This window comes from Poecilia latipinna, unplaced genomic scaffold (genome assembly GCF_001443285.1).
Source record: "Poecilia latipinna isolate Pla-1442-1.1 unplaced genomic scaffold, P_latipinna-1.0 Scaffold87, whole genome shotgun sequence".
NCBI classification, from domain to species: Eukaryota; Metazoa; Chordata; class Actinopteri; order Cyprinodontiformes; family Poeciliidae; genus Poecilia; species Poecilia latipinna.
This window is the reverse complement of record NW_015112703.1, coordinates 23,880-42,464: the sequence shown is the minus strand read 5'-3', so window position 1 is coordinate 42,464 and position 18,585 is coordinate 23,880. Positions and strand designations below refer to the sequence as shown.

Genomic DNA, 18,585 nt, shown 5'->3' with positions numbered 1-18,585 from the left:
TTTAGGAAAATACTAATAGTAAAATTCAATAGTTTTTTTTATTCAAAAACGGTTATGAGAGACCAAAAAAAAAAAAAAAAAAAAAAGATATAAATGGCTGAAATTAGCCTCCTGTAGCAAGGCTGGGACTCAGATGCAAGGTGAGGAGCTCCTTCACATGGGGGGTAAATAATAATCAGACTCTTCATTTCTATCCTGGTTTTCAACCTTCAGAATCATCCATGTGGTGAAAATGTGTTTTAAAAATAGAGAGATGATACTTGGTACCTAGCAATCTTCTCATTGCCCGACGTCAGGTGACAGTTGACGAATCCAAACGACGTCCCGTTGAACATGAACGACACGCCGACCGCTCCTTTGTTGCCTGGACAAAAAAATTAAGCACACAATGTTATGGAAGACCGAACAGAAAATGAACTTAATACCTTGTTTTTAAAACTTTTTGAGAGTTTGAGTTTACAAACTGATGACATAATAATGAATAATATTGAAAACCAGTTAAAGTCGTGTCATTGTTACCCAGTGTGTTAGCGATTCCTGTCTTAACACTGGACATCCCCACATGGCTGATCCTGTTTTCATGTTCAGGTTTCACCAACACAGCAAGTTTTATGCTCCACAGCGTCTGCACGGCGATCTGCAGAAGCAACAACGATAAGGAACCTGCGGTGATCATTTCTGCATTTAGACTAAACTAAAAGAGCCCAGTCCTAAATCAGCTTTTTTCAAACTTCTCCTCAGACATTTCTATTTTTGTTTTCTTTTTAGCCACTTCCTAATTTGAAGAGATTTGAGGTGGAAATAAATATTTTCTTCACCGGTTTGTAATCCAGCTCCGTCTGCTCCTTCAGCACGGCTCGGAGCGACTCCACCCACTCCCGATCACACACCGAGTTCTCCTGCGACCCGAACACGTAAAGGTCATGGGGGATGGTGACGGTCATCTCGTCCAGAGTTTTCCCCAGGCCGCGGCACAGCACCCACGAAGCCACAGATTTAGGTGACGGTACCGAGCCTGAATACAAAGAGCAAGTCTGCCTGTTGGATTAAAACTCGTCACACTTTGGAAATGTATATCGCGTGCCTTTATGTTCCTGACCCATATTCCAGGTGCCTATAAAGATGGAAATCATATCAGGCTCATCCTGGTTGGAATGTTTGTTCTTCATGAGCTGCAGCAGCTGGCAAAATGCCTCCCGCTTCTGAAAAAAAAAAAAAAAACATCAGAGAACAGAAGTTCATCCAGATTAATGCAAATGTGGGAAAAATTCTCTTAATTATTTTTATAAAGTCAATTATTCAACACACTTTTTGCTGAACAAATACGATACTGACATATGACAGATTTATATATTTGTTTCATATCCCATCTTCACTTATTTATATTTTACTAAAGCCATTACAGTTATCCTTAGCAGTGTTTAACATAAATTATTATTTTTTAAGATTATTCTCCGTCAAATATAAATTTGAAGATCGTGTTTTATATCAAAGTTTGTTTGGTGATTTGAAACTTCCAAAAGTAAAGGGGAAAAAAAAAAAAAGAAGGAAAATCAAGGTGGCTAAATACACCGCCTGTCCAAAAAAGTAAAAAAATCACCACAGGGATTATTATGTTTCAGCTGGTCACAAGTTATATAACCTCAACTGATGCAACGAGTTAAATCTTATTACTTAAAACAACAAGTCAGAAGGAACATGCTGTGGTCGAGGAAAATATGTTCATCCATTTCAGAGGGACAAAATTATTGGAATTTACCACGCGAAAGAACACAAATAAAAAGATTCCCGATGCTATAAAACTGGGCTAAGAACTGATCCAAAACATCCATAAAAACTGGAGGAAAGTGGGGAACCGATATCTTCATAAACGTAACGCAGAAAAAAAAATCTTGAACGACTGGTTAAACGTGTAGTAAAATTAAATGATTAAAGAAACACTAGATTTCACGGCTTTGTGTGCATGAAAGAGCATTTCTACAAAACCATGTGAAGGAAACTGAAGGGTTTGTAACAAACCGCTGTGTAGCTTTAAGGAAACTATTGGTAAATGAAGTTAAATAAATAATAAACTTTGTGAGAAAGAATAAAGATTGGACTCTCGAGCAAAGAAAGAAGGTCATGTGGTCTGATGTTCCACAGCGACGAGGACGGCAGGCTGAGAAGACAAGAGCACGCAGTGGTTCAGGGAGCATTAGACATCATCTTCACACATGGACTGGACACCACAGAGTCCAGACCTTAACCCCAAGTAAGGTACTTTGATTTATCTGATTCTTTGTGGAAGCTTAATGAAAGGATACCGCAGTTAATCCCTGTCATAATAAAAAATAAAGGAGGCCCAACTCAATGGCTTTTGGTGTGCAACGTACTTTTTTTGTCGTTGTTAGAGTTATCCACTTCATCTTTCAGAGGTCAGGGTGTTATGCCCAACCACTGCATGCATGTACAAACCTTGGCGCTGGCAAAGATGAAGTCTTTCCTCTGACTCTTGTCCTTCTCCTTCTCAAACACAATACCCAGCTTGTTCTGAACCCTCTGGGACTTGATCAGCTGACGGACTGGTGGGAGACAGACAAGAGGAGCAGCAGACAGATGGTTAGGGATGGGCTAAATCTTGTTTAGTGCACAAAACATCGACCATATTTGAAAAAATCCAACATGTTTGTGGCAGAAAACACTCCGAGGCAAAACTGCTTTCTGTCCTTTTTATTTGCTCTTCCTGGATAAAGCAGGATGTAGTAATCCCAACAGAAAAAAAACAACGTCACAGTGACAAAAAAAGGTTATGTGTCTTTTGTGCGGTGTGTGTAAACATCTGGTTTCTACTGAGAGGACACAGACAAACCCAATTTTCTCCAACTGAAAGTTTTAAATTGTGCACATGCTACGTCGCTAATAGGAATAAAAAAAAAAAATCTCAGATACAAATGATGCTCTGGGTAGGAAATAGAAACAGAAACACACATACTTCAGTCAGCATGCTTATTCTGAATATTAAGCCGTTTAAATGTAAAGAGGTTCTTACTTTTGTCGTGTGTGAAGGTGGTCCAGTCCTCCTGGTTGTCCTTCACCTTCTTCATCACCACCAGCCGCCCTCCCTCCACATCCACAGACAAAGTGTATTTCTGACTCTTTCCTATCTTCGTCAGCTCCGCCAGGTAAACATCCAGCTTCACCTGTGATGAGTCATCAACAAACACACCTGTGTGCAAATCACTCAAACATAACTTTAAACTTTAACAGGGATAAAAATCCATTTAGCTTTGGTTGGTGATTCTGACAGTCATTCACCGTCTGCAGCAGTTTCAAAGCAGCCGCTACAGTAAACCTCAAAATTGGCGAGCCAGTCTGTTTCCGTGGTAACACCCCATAGCGATATCTAACTTAAAGTCGCCGACTTGTTCAGGAAGATGGTTTTGCATCCCTTCGGGTTATCTCTTCAAATTTCTGATTTAAGCCGATTAAATTTTACAAACTTTGTCTTATTGAGGACAGAGCGGTGTTCTCACTTCCTTGAAAATCCTCTCCATTTCAGCGGCGCCAAAAATAATAAACGGCGACGCAACGTCAAAGATGAGCCAAGAGGAAATACGTTGCGATCATTCTCGGCGCCCTGCATTTGTCAGCTGTGCTGACACATTTTGTGACTGACAGAACACCCAAGCTGTCCTGCTCAGTCATAATTTAAGTCCGGTCTGCCTTCTGGCACACTGAACCACATGTCAGTGGTTAAATTTAAACCTAAAGATGCTGAAACACTGACACACAGCAAGAAACAGCGTAAGAGACAAATGTAATAATTTTCCAATTAAGGTTACATTATCTTCAAAGAATAATTTGACTTTATAGGTTTTGGTAAACACTAAATCAACAGTCGTTGCTACTAATCCCTTCAAACATTGCTTTAGTTAAGTGATCTCCTCTGTCGTAACACTGGATGCCATCATCATCATCATCGTACAGCGAGATGAGAACAAATGAGATCAATCTGTTTGTGGTTGGCTAATGTGTAGGTGGTACCTCAAAGGCCTGCACAGGAATGGCTTTGCTGTGGCGCATGGAGAAAGGCGGAGGGGAGCAAGGCGAGGACAAGCTCATGTCCTGCAGAGCTTTCAGAGCCTGAGGGAACAAAACAGAAAGAGAGGGAGGAGGTTAAGTCGGAAAAACAATTAAAAGTAAGAGCGCGAGAGAAACGACCGGAGAACAATAAGAAGTGGGGGGGGAGAAAAGAAAAAAAGAGGAGAAACGTGCTTAGGCATTGTGCTTTTTTTTTTCCTGAGTGAATGCAAATCCAGGATTACGTTTCCCATTCCCTAAAGGCTGATTTAGGCAGAAGCCAGCATTATCACATGAGTCTGGACATGTAGCTTCGACGGGACTGGAGGCCATTTCCTCCTGCTGCGCCAGCCGAAGGGCCTCCTTACGAGGAGGGAGAGGAAACCAGACCCAGGAAGTTCAGAATACAGCCTTTTACACCACACGCTCTAGAAACTGCAGGTGTGTTTATTTCTAAAAAGTTTTCACAACATTGAACTTTTTTTTTTAAATTTTATTTATGTTACATGTAAATGTCTATGTATTTTACTGAGATTTAAAGTGACAAAGAAGTGAATAACTGTGGGGTACATGGTCAGAGGTCAGGCTATAGCTATTTAAAGAATATCCTAATACCCCAATTAGATTCATTTGATTGGATTTCATTTTTCAAAGGACTCGTCTGTAGGCCTCAAACACAGGACTGATTGAGGAGGATCCAGAAACATTTCTGCTGCTTTGAATGTCCCAAAGTCTCAATGGCCTCCCCACAGAAGAAGCTTGGAAACAGCAGGACTCTTCGTAGAGCTGCCAGTGAAGCTCTGCGAGCAAGAGTGACAAACTTCTGTCGTTTCCTTTCCGAGTTAAGACTCGGCGTCTCCCGTTTTGTTTCCTCGCTTACGTCAGAGCCCGAGAAGAGGTTGTGATACTCTCTTACAGAAGAACTATGAAGAATACGCTCAGTATGAACTTAGCATGAACTTCATCCAGAGGTGACCTCTGCAGCTGAATTTAACAGAGGAAGCCTTTCTGCTTGCTAAGCAGACAAACTAAAGGGGTTTCCCATTGAAGATAACATCAGTCATGTTCAACAAGAAGCCTTGTAATCCACTGCCTTTAATTCATGTCTTGTGGTTACCGTTGCACCATTGTGAAACTCAGTATTCAGACACACAACTCACAGAGAGTAGGTGTAATCTAAAGGAACCTTTACAAGTAAAGTGCAAACCTGGGCTCAGCGTTTCCCAAGTAACCCTGACTCCATCTTAAATTGTCCTCAAAATGTTGAGCTGAAATGCCTAAATAAAAGGCGCTCCTTGCTCTTGTGATGCTGCACTTAGAAACTCGGTTGGCCAGAGGTTAAAAACGGACGATCCATCATGTGAACGAGGTTTTCTTGACCACCCCTACGGCTTTAAATAACAACATGAGTGTGCGTGCATGTGTGTGGACAGGAAAAAAAAAGTCAGTCACAGGAGAAGAGAGGAAGTGGACCTATTGTGTGTGAAGATTAAAGCTCACAGTTAAGTTCTGCGTTGCTTTGTTTACCTTCTTCTCAATGGAGGACAGCAGATCTTTGAGAATGGCCAACTTGGTCACCAAGTTCTCCAGCTCCTGGTCTCCTCCCTGATTCACCGACTGATGGAGGAAGAAGAAAAACTATTAAAACCCCCACGAGATCAGTGGGTTTTTTTGGGGGGTTTTTTTTGACACAAATCTAAGACAAACTAATGATGATGTAGAACTATTTGTAGCTGATCGTTTTAAACTGCAAACCGTATTCTCCATGTTAAAGCAGGGCAGTTTAACGGGAACAGTGGCTGCTGAAATTAGGTCATTAAAACACAAGTTTGACCGTTTCTGTGTCAGACAGAAATGATTTAGTCCAGGAGGACACAGATGTATCTCGACTGTATAAAATCATCTACAGGCGTGAGTCCGAGGCAAAAAGTTAGATCAGCAACCAGAGTTTGCCTGTGTTCAAATCTTGATGGGGGAGCATTAAGACTCCAGATTATGAGGTTGAATTGTTTCATCACGAGATCAAAAGTGGATTGTGGTTTTAATTGAGCTATGACAGAGGATAAGGTAAGGTTAATTCGCTCGACAGAAAAACCGCTGTGACCTTGCTGACTTACTCCAGCTAACATTTTTACTATTTGCTAGTAATGTCGTCACCGTTTTTCCCTCCTCTGCGTGTGGTTTGACTCACCGCTCCAAAGACTGGATGTTGATAAACAACTAGTCACAATCCAGTTTAACGAGGCATATTGTCAAAACAATCTTCGTTGCAAAAAAAAGCAAGCTTCAACCCATACGTGTCGTCCAAAGTTTAGTCAAACTTTTCTAGCCTGCTGCATCAAAATCTTTTAAACAAACTTAAGATGTCAGTTGATATCTAGTGATTTTTCACTGCAATTCATTGCTGTTTATACTTTATAACACAAAACAGCTGTTGGAACAGATAAACGTGGCGTCTTCAAGCATCTGGAAGCTGTACGGAAGGACGGACACAGATTCTGGGGATCTGTAATTCTTTTCATTATCTGATGCCTAATTTCTTTACATTATGGCACACAGGGAGGCAATGGGACTGAGGTGTTGCTTTAATCATTTAGTTTGTGTAAACTGTAGAATTTGAAGAAAGCACAACAGATCCTTTTCTTTTTTTTGCAGGCTGGCAAAAAAAAAAAAAAAGAAAAAAAGAAAAAGAAAAGAGTTTTGTTTATATTAACTGACCAGGAAACAGGAAAGGTTTAGTCTGATTTAATGTCCGACAGTATAAGAAAATAAGGTTGTGTCTTGATACACATTCATAAAATCTCAGTCTCACAGCATTTCAGCCACTAATGTGGAAAATTTCTGAGAGGAAAATCTCCTAGCAATTTGTTTGACATCGTCGAGTAAAGTGACCCTCATTATTCGATAAAACTCCTACAGAAAGGCTTTTCTGTCTTCAAAAACCTTAAACTGAATTAAAAGCCTTGAGTCATATTATGCTCATCTCCCACAAATGCCCCCCCCTCCCCCCCGTGTAAATCTGCGGGGGGGAAAAACTGAATTCATCAGGATCTGTGACGGTGTGTGATTATTTCTAGCCAAAAGCTCCTGGGAACCTGTGAGAGTTTGTGGCAACATAAAAATTTTAAATTAGTAGACCATTTTACATTAAAAAAAAAAAATATGATGGATGCTTTAAGAAAGCAGGGTATCCATGAGTCTCACAGCAGGCTAATAATCTGAACAACGTCATCACAGAAACCTGTTTTCCTTCTCAACAAACAAGAACCCGCAGCGACACGAACACAAAGATAAAGAAGCATACCTGTTGGATCATCTTAGTGACCATAAAAGCACTCTGCTGATCAAACACTTTAGAGAGGATCTCCAGACCAGACAGAACCTTATCCACCTCCCTGGTAGAGAAAACAAAAAAAAAAAAAAAAGGTTTTCTGTTTTTTTTTAGACTTCCGATGCCATCATTTCCTTTATTGCTATTCCTTTATAGGACAACATCTTTTCAAAAACTCTAAATAACAAAGAAGCATGTGATTTGTTCGCCTATGTCTCAATGTGCATCACGTGCCACTGCGGCCAAAACAAGAGAGAAGCTGGGGAAGCTGGCAGCTGTGCAGGATAATTACATTCAGAGATACTAAGAGTGGCTCTGCATGGGTAACAGAGCATCTATCTGAGGAAACGTGTCTCTGCAGCTCACCCGTTGAGACGTTTGCAGGAGGCCACAAGCGTCTTGTTGAGGTGGGGCAGCGAGGACGCTCCCTGCTTGACGGCCTCCAGGTCCAGCGCGTAGCTGCCCTTCAGGTACTCGTGGGAGATGGTGCTCAGACCGTTAGCTGCCAGGGGGCTGAAACAAACGGGTTCGAGGCAAAGGAGGTTGGCGCGAGTCAAAAGATTTAAAAGCAAACATTTGTATTTTCCTGTCATATTGACAACTATTTGATATAAATCCTCGTGTGAGGATTCCTGGAAATGTTTACAGCAGACACAGTGGTATCCATTACCTTTTAGATTCATTCATACATTTTGTCATGAATTCCAATAAACTTTCATGTGTTTTGTTGGGATCAACCTTTTGCTGCACTTTAAGCTGCAAGTCTTTTGGGGGTATTTCTTCACCAGCTTTGCATAACAACATACAAAGACTTTTCAAATTAGCTCAAGCTTAGTCAAATCTTTTACAATCAATTTCCAAGGCTCTTGGCTCTTTCGCTGCCTCCTGTAGGTTGTCCCTGTGTTTAACTCCATTCATGTTCCTATCGACTCTGACCAGGCTCCCTGTCCCTGCTGAGAAAAGCCTCGTTGGGGATGGTGTGGTCAAGATAAGCTGGATTTTCATTTCACTGCCAAGTTTTGAGTTTTGCATGTAGAGCAGAAAGCTCAAATTTGACCAATTTATGGATGTCAGAAGCATCTTAAGGCTAATTATTGACTGTTTTTTTGCATGTTTTAGTCAAGAACTACAGAGATTCATACTCTTTAAACAGCAACTGTTATCATTTCACAAGGCTAAGAAATTATTTATTTCCACTTCCTCTAAGATTTTGTTTTGTCAACCCAGTGTTTAAGAAATTACACTAAAGTGGGGAAAAAAAATCATGAGTCATAACTAGTCACAGCTACTTTTCACAGCCATTTTTAGGCTTGCTCACTTGACTCTGTTTGACAAATATCAGAAACGCTGAGCAGAAACTCTGAGCCGACGTATGCAGGTCTGAAGCGCTCTGTCCCAGAACCGCTAACGCTTCTTCAAAGCTCTGCATCGTCTGTGAGGAGCATGGTTTCCAGCAGGATGTGGTTTGTCTTCCAGAGGCAGACACATGTTGCAGGGTGGAGGGCGGGAGGAAGACCGCGTCTCTCATCAAAAAAAAAAAAAAAAAAAAATTGACTCTGATACAGCAATTATGTTTGATCTAAAAATATTTGTTGAGGTGCTAAGATGAGAGAGAATATGAAAGAAAAACGCAGAGTGACGTTCTGTTCCAGTAAACTCTGCCACGTGTTTGTGTGAAGCAACAGGCTTCCTCTGTTTGAAACACGGCTGTGTCAGTCATTCATGTCAGCAGGACAAAAATCAAACCATACGCAGCTCAGACTTTGTACCTTTCTGTCGGCGTTTCAGGTCCAGGGGGAGTGGAGGTGGAGGCAGAGCGAGGGGGGAGGGGCGGCTTCTCATCCTCTCCATCTAAAAGTTACAGAAATATATAGTTAGTTTGATGAAAAAAATTACAGGCACCTTTTGTAATCCCTAACCTTTTATACATTCAGAACGACAGACCGAAATATTTACTGGGATTTTAAGTGATAGATCAACAGAGAAAGGAAGCTGACATGCAGTTTACAAAATATTACAAGTCAAAATTAAATAGGTTTGGTCTGCGTTTGTTTTCATTGTCAAAACTGCCACGATAAAAAGCGATTTCGGCGTTCAGCCCGACCATGCAGAGCGCTGAAGATTCAGTCCTGGAGGACAGGAGTTTTAAGATAATTCCCTCACTGAGCTCGACTGAATCAAACAAATGTTTCATTAGTAGGCTCCTGCAGAACTCCATGACGTGCCATTCCAATCAGCTGGATTTATGCCCGTTTATGCATGAACAGGCATAAAACCAGCAGGACACCGGCCCGTTAGAACTGGAGTTGAACAAGCCTAATTCAGACCATGAGCTTGTCCTGGTGAGAGGAAAAATCTCCAGTTTTTAGATTATAGCAGGTTATTCCCCAGTACTGCTTTGCATTCATCTGCCCACAAACTGTAAGCAGATTCCCTATCCCTATCCTACCATTTCCTACATGTGTATAAAATGAAATGTGCATTAGCATTGTGGCTCTAATGTGACAAAACAGAGAAAAAGCAAAGGATACATGAATATAACTATGTGCTGTAGTGACTGTGTATGTCATTAGTGTATGGGCTACCTGAGTAGTCCCTGTCATCAGTGACGGCCGTCTCCTCCCTGTCCACGGCGTAAAGCAGGGTTGTGACCAGGCCCTGGTTGGGCTGCAGGTACAGAGACACCAGCTCCGGCAGCGTCTTAAACCGCTTCGGCTGAACGCCCTGCGACGTCTGAGAGGGAGAGAGAGGGGAGGAGGACGAACAACACAGACAAGTCATTTCCTTTCGGGGAATTATCTCCATGAAAACATCCAAACCGCTTGGCTACAGGTGGTCAGGCAGCCAAATCTCTGGTGACCCCTATTGTTCCATATTTAATGTTGTGTAAGCAAACGCAGCCGAGGGAGCTAAATATAAGCCGATACAGGAAGAGGCATTTTGATAAACACCGAGAGGAGCAAACTGGAGGCTACAGAGGCAAGGAGAAATTTTCTCTAAAATCAGGGCTTTAAAAAAAACAAAAAAAAAACCACTAGAAATCAGGGGAAAAGAAAGAAATCTGTCATGGTTTTGAAGCACCATGCCGTCGTGTGCATGTCCGTCTGTAAGTGAGGCCCGTAAGTGGAGGGAGAGTTCACAGCTGTTGGCCAGAAGGCACAAAGCGCCTGCTGTCTGTGTGTGTGTGTCCGCACATGTTTATATTTGTGTAAGAGAGCTCAGAGCCAACACAAGCATCTATCTGCCTGCCAGCTGTTGCCAAAGCACCACAAAGAGGCCTGTGCGTCATCTCTGTACCTGCACGGCCAGAAAGCCCTCATCGTCTGGGAGGATTCTGTAGGTGTGGACGTGCTTCTGAAACCTGCAGGGACAGACAGACAATTAAACACACCGCAGACAGAGCGATGAAGGGACAAGCAGAAATAGGAAGAAATCAAGCAAGGAGATATTTATTTTGATTCGGTCAAGGAAAACGTAAACTCAGACGACAGGATTGTGTGTGTGTGTGTGTGTGTGTGAGGGGGGGGGGGGGTTCAGAAACAACCTGCTGCTGTCTATCACAGTTGTGACTGCCTGCTTTATCCTTACTGTAGCATGATACAGTAAAACAGAACCCCAGCGTTTATTCACTGAACCGTTAAAGAGACAGAATGAGGACATCTTTAAAAATATATTAAAAAATGAGTTAAAATGTTTTCAATCACAGTGTTTCTGACAAGACAAAAAAAAAAAAAAAAAAAAAAACAGGTCTGATCTCTTTTTATGTTTTCAACCAATCACGGATCAATGCTCTGATAGTACAACGTGCCCGCAGCCTCGAGCTGGAGAGTAATGATTTACATGTCTGCAGCTCGGGTCTGCTCAGTCGACCGGTCACATTGCATGTCCAATTTGCTAATTTGCCAAGCAAACACTGTGGCCGTTGTCGGTTGGTGCAAATATGCTTGTGTGTTCTCACAATTTTGGGCCTCAGCATGGCATCCTATGCAAAAATGCTTGTGCAAAGCTTTCATAAGCAAGTCAACATTGTTCCTATTTACCCTAACTGAGTAAACAAGGGGGAAATAAAGAGAATTTATTCACTTCTGACACCTGAGATGTTTCACCACTTTTTTTTCATTTGACAGAAACATGTGATGGTTTCAAATGAGGAAGGTCAAAGGAATACATCAAGCATGAAGTCAGTTATCAATCACCCAGTAAATTAAAAATGGCCCAAATGTCGCAGTTATTTTAAAATGTGGCCAATGTTGAAAAACCCTCATCTTGTGTTAGATCTCAAAACTGTACCTTGTATAAAAAAAAAAAAAAAAAAGGGCACATTTTTGTTATTTTATGGTCAATAAACGGTCTCTCAACAAAAGCACAAGAAGAGATAAGCTTTGTACGTGTTCAGTTTCTACATACTAAAAGGGATTCGTCAAAAAATTTATCAGCAGGTCAGACCTTAAACGAAACCAGGAAGTGTCGGATAATAGAAGTCAACTGATGCAATTTGTGACTCAGAGGGCTTTAAACCCAAGTATTATAGGTTTTCTTGATTTTTACGATCCATTGTGCATACAAAGAACTCTTTCATGACTATGTCCAAGTAACAGTGACAGATATACAAATGGCTAAATGCAAAAACACAAATCCAAAACACTTTTAACTTTACCCAAATTCTGAGAATAAAAACAGAAACACTTAACATCTTCAAATTAGCAGAGAATATTCTCTTCCATTTTCAGACCGGTCCCTTACCGACCACTGCTACACTTTCTTGTTAGACAGTAATTATTGCAGAGGGTGCACTGCAGTGCATGCAGTGGATATAGTGCAACTTTAAACTGAGGTCAGAGGGACATAATGTGGAACTTGGACCAGAAGTTCCTTTGTTGAACTGATTTTTATACACGGCAGCTTTTTTGTCAGCCTGCTGCCTACAGCACTTCCATGTATGAGCTCAGAGCAACACTGTAAACAAGATAAATGTTGGCACTACATTCAATAGCACAATGCGCTGGAGGTCCCCTGGCAGTGAATCCAAGCTCTGCTGTTACAGCTGTATACAGCGGGGTTTGTGTGTGCTTTCCTGCTGGCAGTGGACGAGATCCTCCGCAGCTCGGTGGAGTAAGTGCTATTGTTTCTGTAGCTGCAGAGTTAACACGGGGAGGGAGATGGGGAAAGAGAGCAGGGTTTATTATGGGTTGGACACTTCGCTGTGCGAGTTTACTGTGCGCGGTTCCTGTCAACAATAGGTTTGTGTCATTGGCTGTAATTGTCCTACCGGTTCCCTCTGGTGCTCACCCTTTTCTGCCCTGCTCATACACACAGAGGGCTCCCCCATCTTCACCGTCATGACTGCACAGTGCCGTAAAAAAGAATTTGTTCCACACAGATTTCTTTTCTTTTTATTATTTTATTGTCTTAGTTCACCAAATATGTTGCAAAATAAAAATAATAATAAAAACCTGAGCAGTCTTCTAATGAGAATTTGATTTTTTAAGGGAAAAACAACAAAGCCCTGTTGGTTGTCCCCCACTTTTAATTCTGCAATTAACTTTGATTAAACACATTTTTATGAAGCAAAGTTCACAACTTTTACACCGACACACACACGCACACACACACACACTTGATTACTATTAATCTCTTAAACAACTAGACGTAGGTTATGAAATCTCTGAAACAACACATCATGCTCCAATCTCAAGCAAATCATTGTCATTTATAAGTCTGAAAGGAGTTACAATGGCAAGCCATCTCAGGAGTGGCCGGCTTACCAAAATTACCCCAAAAGGGCAACAATGACTCATCTAGGAAGTCACACATGAACCATGAACAACATCTAAAACCCTCACCTGCCTTTGTTAAAGCCAGTGTTCATAATGCAATAATGAATAAGAGACTAGCCAAAAATCATATCCATGGGAGTGTTTGACTTAAAGAACCACTTCTGTTTGAAGAGAACACAAAGGTACCATGTCTCGCATAAAAACACCTCAATGGTCCTCAAAGAAATCTGGAAAAATCAGAAAGTTGTGTGCGTCACAACATCATAAGACAAACAGTGTTATAGGAAACAAACATAATTTTGGTGGTAGTGTGATGGGGCAACTGTGCTTCTTCAGCACCTGATCAACCCTACCACTCACCTTGAGTTTGGCCTCTGAGTGATTAAGATCTAAATCAGACGCAGTCCATCCAAAAACAACCAAAACATGCAATTGAAAGGCAGAGTTTATGTGCATGGTACCTGAAGTAGTTGCACCTACCAAAAGCTGCATACAACAGTTCTTTGCCATGTCAGTGTATGTCATATCACATTTTCAAAGAAAATTCAAATTTAATATATTTTGCTGGTTTGAAATATTTATCAAGTTGACTACTGCAGCTATTCATATTTACTCATTCATACATTTGATTACAAACATAATCTAGTCACCAAGTCAATTACAGAAATCAGTATTCACATAGATTTCCTTGTTCAGTTTTATGCAACACCCAACTGCGGAAACCAAACTGGATTAGGACCATCTAACACAGAATCATGACTAAATAAGTTACAGCAGCAGGATAGCAGCAGATGCCAGAGGGAACAAAGTTACAGCGAAGAGATGCCGACATAATCCTGCACCCATTTTTACAAATGTTTAAGATCGACGCAGTTCTGCAGATCTTGTGATTAAATACTTATAATGACAAGGTTAAAACACTACATCACTGCACAATACAATAAATACAACAGAATTCAACCTCCACAGGACAGGCCTCACCTTCATGGTGAGGAATTCTTTAACAGAAACATCCACGTTTGAAACACACACACACACAGAGCCCTGACACGTTAAGACGTGCTGAGGTTATATTGAAAACCGCAGCCCTGACTGTAAAAATAGAAAATCCAATGTGTCTGGCACAGACATTTCTTTGCAGTGCAGTTTAACTGCTAGCTGCAATATCTCTTGTTAAGAGCTAAAAATAGATTTACAAACTTACTTGCTTTATCGCATTGTAGTGACAGAGATTTAAATTTTGCAGAAGAGATTTCATGGGGATTGTTGGTGGAATATAATAAAATAAAAATGCTTACAGATGCATGCACCAGATTCAAGGAACTTTATGCCGTTTCCTCTGATTATTAACTGGATAATCATGCATATAAACACAAAGATTTGCAGATTTAAATGCATAGCAAGAGGAAGTGAAAGGCAAAGGCCTCAGAGTCAGCACCATGCCAGGATAAAAACTCTTCATACACTGTTGGCATCTCCATAGCCCATAAAAATGGAAGTCACAAGTTTAACAAAAATAATTTTGTGCTGAAAATGAGCTTTTATCAGAGTTCAGAGCCACATTGAATTAAAATTGGACTAGATTTGTATGGCAGAGAACGAGCTGGGGCATGCGACTTTGGTTGTTTTGTCCTTCTATTGCTCAAGTCAATGAAATAAATTTGAGAGTCCATGTGCCACCCTCTGACAGGTATAGTTGATTATCTTTCCGATTTGGAAAGATAGAACTGGCGCATGCACCACACACAGACTGCAATAAGGACAACACTCTTTTTTCTTTTAAAGGTTTTGTTGGCTCTAGTGGCCTTTATTTGAAAGTAGTTTGACAGGAAAGAAGGTAATGAGAGATGGGGAAGACATGTGGCAAATGTCACCAGGCTGGGAATTGAACCTGCGACCACCGCCATGAGGACCAGGGCCTCAATGCATGGGTTGTGCTCCGCCCCTGCGCCACCACAGCACCCCATAAGGACAACACTCTTCAGTGTGGATGTTGTTAGAGGGGGAAGAAGTAGCTGCTTAAGTGGCAGTTAGGAGATATAGTCTCTCAGATGTTTATGTTCAATTCAAGGTGCAAGAGAGTGAGAGAGAGAGCAAGACTTTCATGTGATAACAAGAAGCCTGTGCTGATTTGAGAAATCTTGCTGTGTCTTACCTATTTCAGTACAAGTGAACCCTCACTATAACGCGGTTCAACTGTCATGGCCTTGCTGCTTCGTGGATTTTTTTGTGCAGTTTTTTTTTTTTTTTTTACAGTGCACTGTGTTCTGCGTCCTGATTGGCTAAACAGGCTCCGTGCTTCTTCTCTACCTGTGTGCCAATAACGGTACGGTATTTAAATATACGTAATATAGGTTGGCAAATTTTGGCAAGCATTTTTGCCCAGAAGAAGAAAGAGCGACAAAAACACACCTGCACCACAGGCTTCAGAAGAAAAAGACATTACAGAGCGGAGTCAGGCTGCAGTGGCACAGTAAAATACGCGAGTCACAATTTGTCCTACTGTACTTTGTATTGATAATTAAAATGATTATTTTACTGCAGTTATTTGTAAGAAAGCGTTCTATTTGTTAAAAAAATGCTCGGGCCTGAAAACAGATTTTGCTCTTAGGTTTCAATGAGTATTTAATCATGCTGTATAATAAGTGTAAAAAATAATTTCGCCTATTACGGGTTCTTTTCAGAAAGCAACCCCGGCGAAAAACGAGGGTTCACTGCATTTATCGTCTCTCTGGGAGCATGTTGGATTTGAAGTGTTGGCAGCCTTTTGACAATCTTAAATGTTATGGTAAACAACTCTACTCTCTACATACAAACATTTTAATACCGTCAACCACATAGTGCTAATACACAATTTTAAAGACTGTTTAAAATGTTGACTGTATTATTTTGTCTTTGTTTTAAAAAGTTCAACCCTGCTTCACAGTACGATCACTGAGGTTTGTGGCTATAATCGAGTTTCAGTGATTAAACTGGGTAATCAATAGTGATGGCAATAATCTGGGTAACCCAACCCCCATCTGGATCCACTACCTCCAAGCTCAGGGCTACAGCAGTTTTAGGCAAATACAGAAAGTAAAGTGATAAGCTGCTTGTCAGTCTGTTAGTTTTGTTTCCTCACTACAGAGCGGTTTCTGTCAGCTATAAAAAAAACTCTGTGGTTGGCTGTGAGAGCAGTCTTCATGCACCACCAGTTCTAGGGAACTGAAGTCCCATCGGATTACTTTGATTCAACCAATGACGCTTTCGCTTTTTTTTCTCTCTTTCTTTTTCTCTTTTTTCTGTTTTGGTTGTCATACAAGTAAAAGGTTATGAAGTATTTAACCACATGTTAACCACACAAATGCTCTTACTTCCTGCTGATGCAGCTACTGCTCTGCTATCATCATTTAATAAAATGCTTATTCTATTTCAAATTTAGACTGCCACTGTGCTTTAAATGTGTTATAAAAGTCAAATAATCAGTCAGATAATAATGTAGGGACAGCTGAATACTGTCTTTAGCAACTTTCTTCATGGTCGTTTCAGCTGTTAGCTTAACTAAGAATTAACTTTTTACTTTTTATTGACTCAGAAAGTACACAAAGTTTAGCTTTTTTTCTTCAAAGTAGAACCTAGAAGGTAAATTATATTTAGTTTTCTGCATATTTTTAAAAAATCAAAAGTTGAAAGCGTGGAATTGCACATCTGTATTCAACCATCTCTACTCTGATACCCTAAATATAATCTAGTGTATCCAATTAACTTCAGGAGTCAATTAATTAGTAAATAGAACATTGGCAATGCTTCATGATACCGTGTCATATTCTTCACAAACAGAGCATGAGTGGACAAACAACAGTATGGAAACGAGGCAGATCAGTATGACTTGAAGCTAAAGATAAAGATGCAGTGAAGTATATAAATAAATATCTTAAGCTTTCAGCAACTCACTAATCCTTGTGCAATCCATCAACGATTTGGGCACAAATACAAACCCACCAAGACAAAAAGCATGGTTGTGTTAACTCTTAAGGAGATACAAAGACCCACAGCTCAGATGGGAGATTCTCCTACTGACACCATTACTTTTAGTTGGCAAGTGGACCAAATGGCGAACAAATGTATGCCAGGCCTTTCAGATTACCATTTGTGGACAAAATGTAAATGAGAAAACAAAGCAAAAACATGGCACCTTTTCATTCAAGTCTACAATAACAAGCTACTTTATGGTGGAATATCTCATTAATTCCAGTTAGATCAATTTCAATTTGCGGATGTGTCATGAAAAAACCTGAAAGGTTCAAGTTGCAAGAACAGTAAACGTGAAAATAAAAAGTTGTCGCTGAGTCAGCCAGTCAGTTTACTTTGGTGGACAAAGAAAGAAGACAGAAACTGAATAGTAATATAAACTTTTTTATGTGTTTAGTGCTCGACATATCAAACTTTTGCTTCTTTGGAATCTTCTTATTGTCGTCCTTTTTTCATCATAAAAATTATTGTAACTCAAATATGACTTCTTTTTTCCCCCAGGACATTAGCAAAAGGGAAAGTAGTTTCTGTGGCTAAACGAAACAGATAACGTGCAGTTGACTGAGAAGTTGATGGTTCAAAACTATTTCAGACCCTAAGAAATAACAATATTAAAGATAGCAAGCACAATAAGAGAAAAAGTACAAATAATAAGAACTGAAAAAAATGCAGGGACATGGGACTTTAATGTAACTTAATATCCTGTTACAGGCAATGCAGACCATTGTGCATCATTCAGGAAACAATCAGCTTCATAAAAATATTTTCTTGTTATCGAAAAAGAAAACATTGCAAAGCACTAATTAGTTGTGGTTTTCTAACTGTTCTGTCAGTGAAAGAACGATCTGCGTTAGTATGTGTGAAGAGACCAGTCAGCATACCTGCTGTGTATCTGTGAGGGCTGATATTTACTGCATGCCTTCTGATGCTCAACGCCACTTCCTTTCCCTCGTGTGCTAAAGTGTCACTTTGACCTCTCTTTTGTTACAATCAATTAAAATAAGAAGCATGTGATCTTTGAAGCATTTCAGAGGGTCAGAGTGACGTGAGGAGGGTATGAGGAATTTTCAGCATGAGTAAAAATCAGTCCAGATGCCACAGCATGTAGCTCGGTGATGTACTTGGAGGTTTTTCACACCTACTGGTGATGAAAAGGTTCTTTCCTTTCTCTTATAGCGACAAAAGCAATTAAAAGGTGAGAAACCAAGGGTCTGGTAAGGTCATATTTTCCATTTTGCCTCAGAACTGTGCAGAAGTGCTTCAGTAATCATTTATTTAAATGACATTTAAACATTTTCACGTAGCTGATTGTTTCCTGAATAACACAACAGTGGTATGCACACCCTGTAGCAGATTATGAAGATGTTACATATTCCACATTAGATTTTTTTCTAGTGGCTTTTATTC

General features: G+C 40.4%; 1 protein-coding gene across 2 annotated transcripts in view; it reads right to left on the bottom strand.

The window, feature by feature from the left end:
* inppl1a (inositol polyphosphate phosphatase-like 1a) overlaps positions 1–18,585 on the bottom strand; it is a 34,721-nt gene that overhangs the window by 12,596 nt on the left and 3,540 nt on the right. For both annotated transcript variants that reach the window (XM_015022578.1, XM_015022570.1), the window contains exons 2-14: positions 10,688–10,751; positions 9,976–10,123; positions 9,160–9,241; positions 7,757–7,903; positions 7,364–7,454; positions 5,587–5,676; positions 4,024–4,122; positions 3,029–3,179; positions 2,455–2,561; positions 1,100–1,202; positions 819–1,015; positions 520–637; positions 268–364 (exon numbers count right to left, since the gene is read on the bottom strand). In XM_015022578.1, the coding sequence (XP_014878064.1) occupies positions 268–364; positions 520–637; positions 819–1,015; positions 1,100–1,202; positions 2,455–2,561; positions 3,029–3,179; positions 4,024–4,122; positions 5,587–5,676; positions 7,364–7,454; positions 7,757–7,903; positions 9,160–9,241; positions 9,976–10,123; positions 10,688–10,751 (1,494 nt within the window). The remainder of the gene's footprint in view (positions 1–267; positions 365–519; positions 638–818; positions 1,016–1,099; positions 1,203–2,454; positions 2,562–3,028; positions 3,180–4,023; positions 4,123–5,586; positions 5,677–7,363; positions 7,455–7,756; positions 7,904–9,159; positions 9,242–9,975; positions 10,124–10,687; positions 10,752–18,585) is intronic.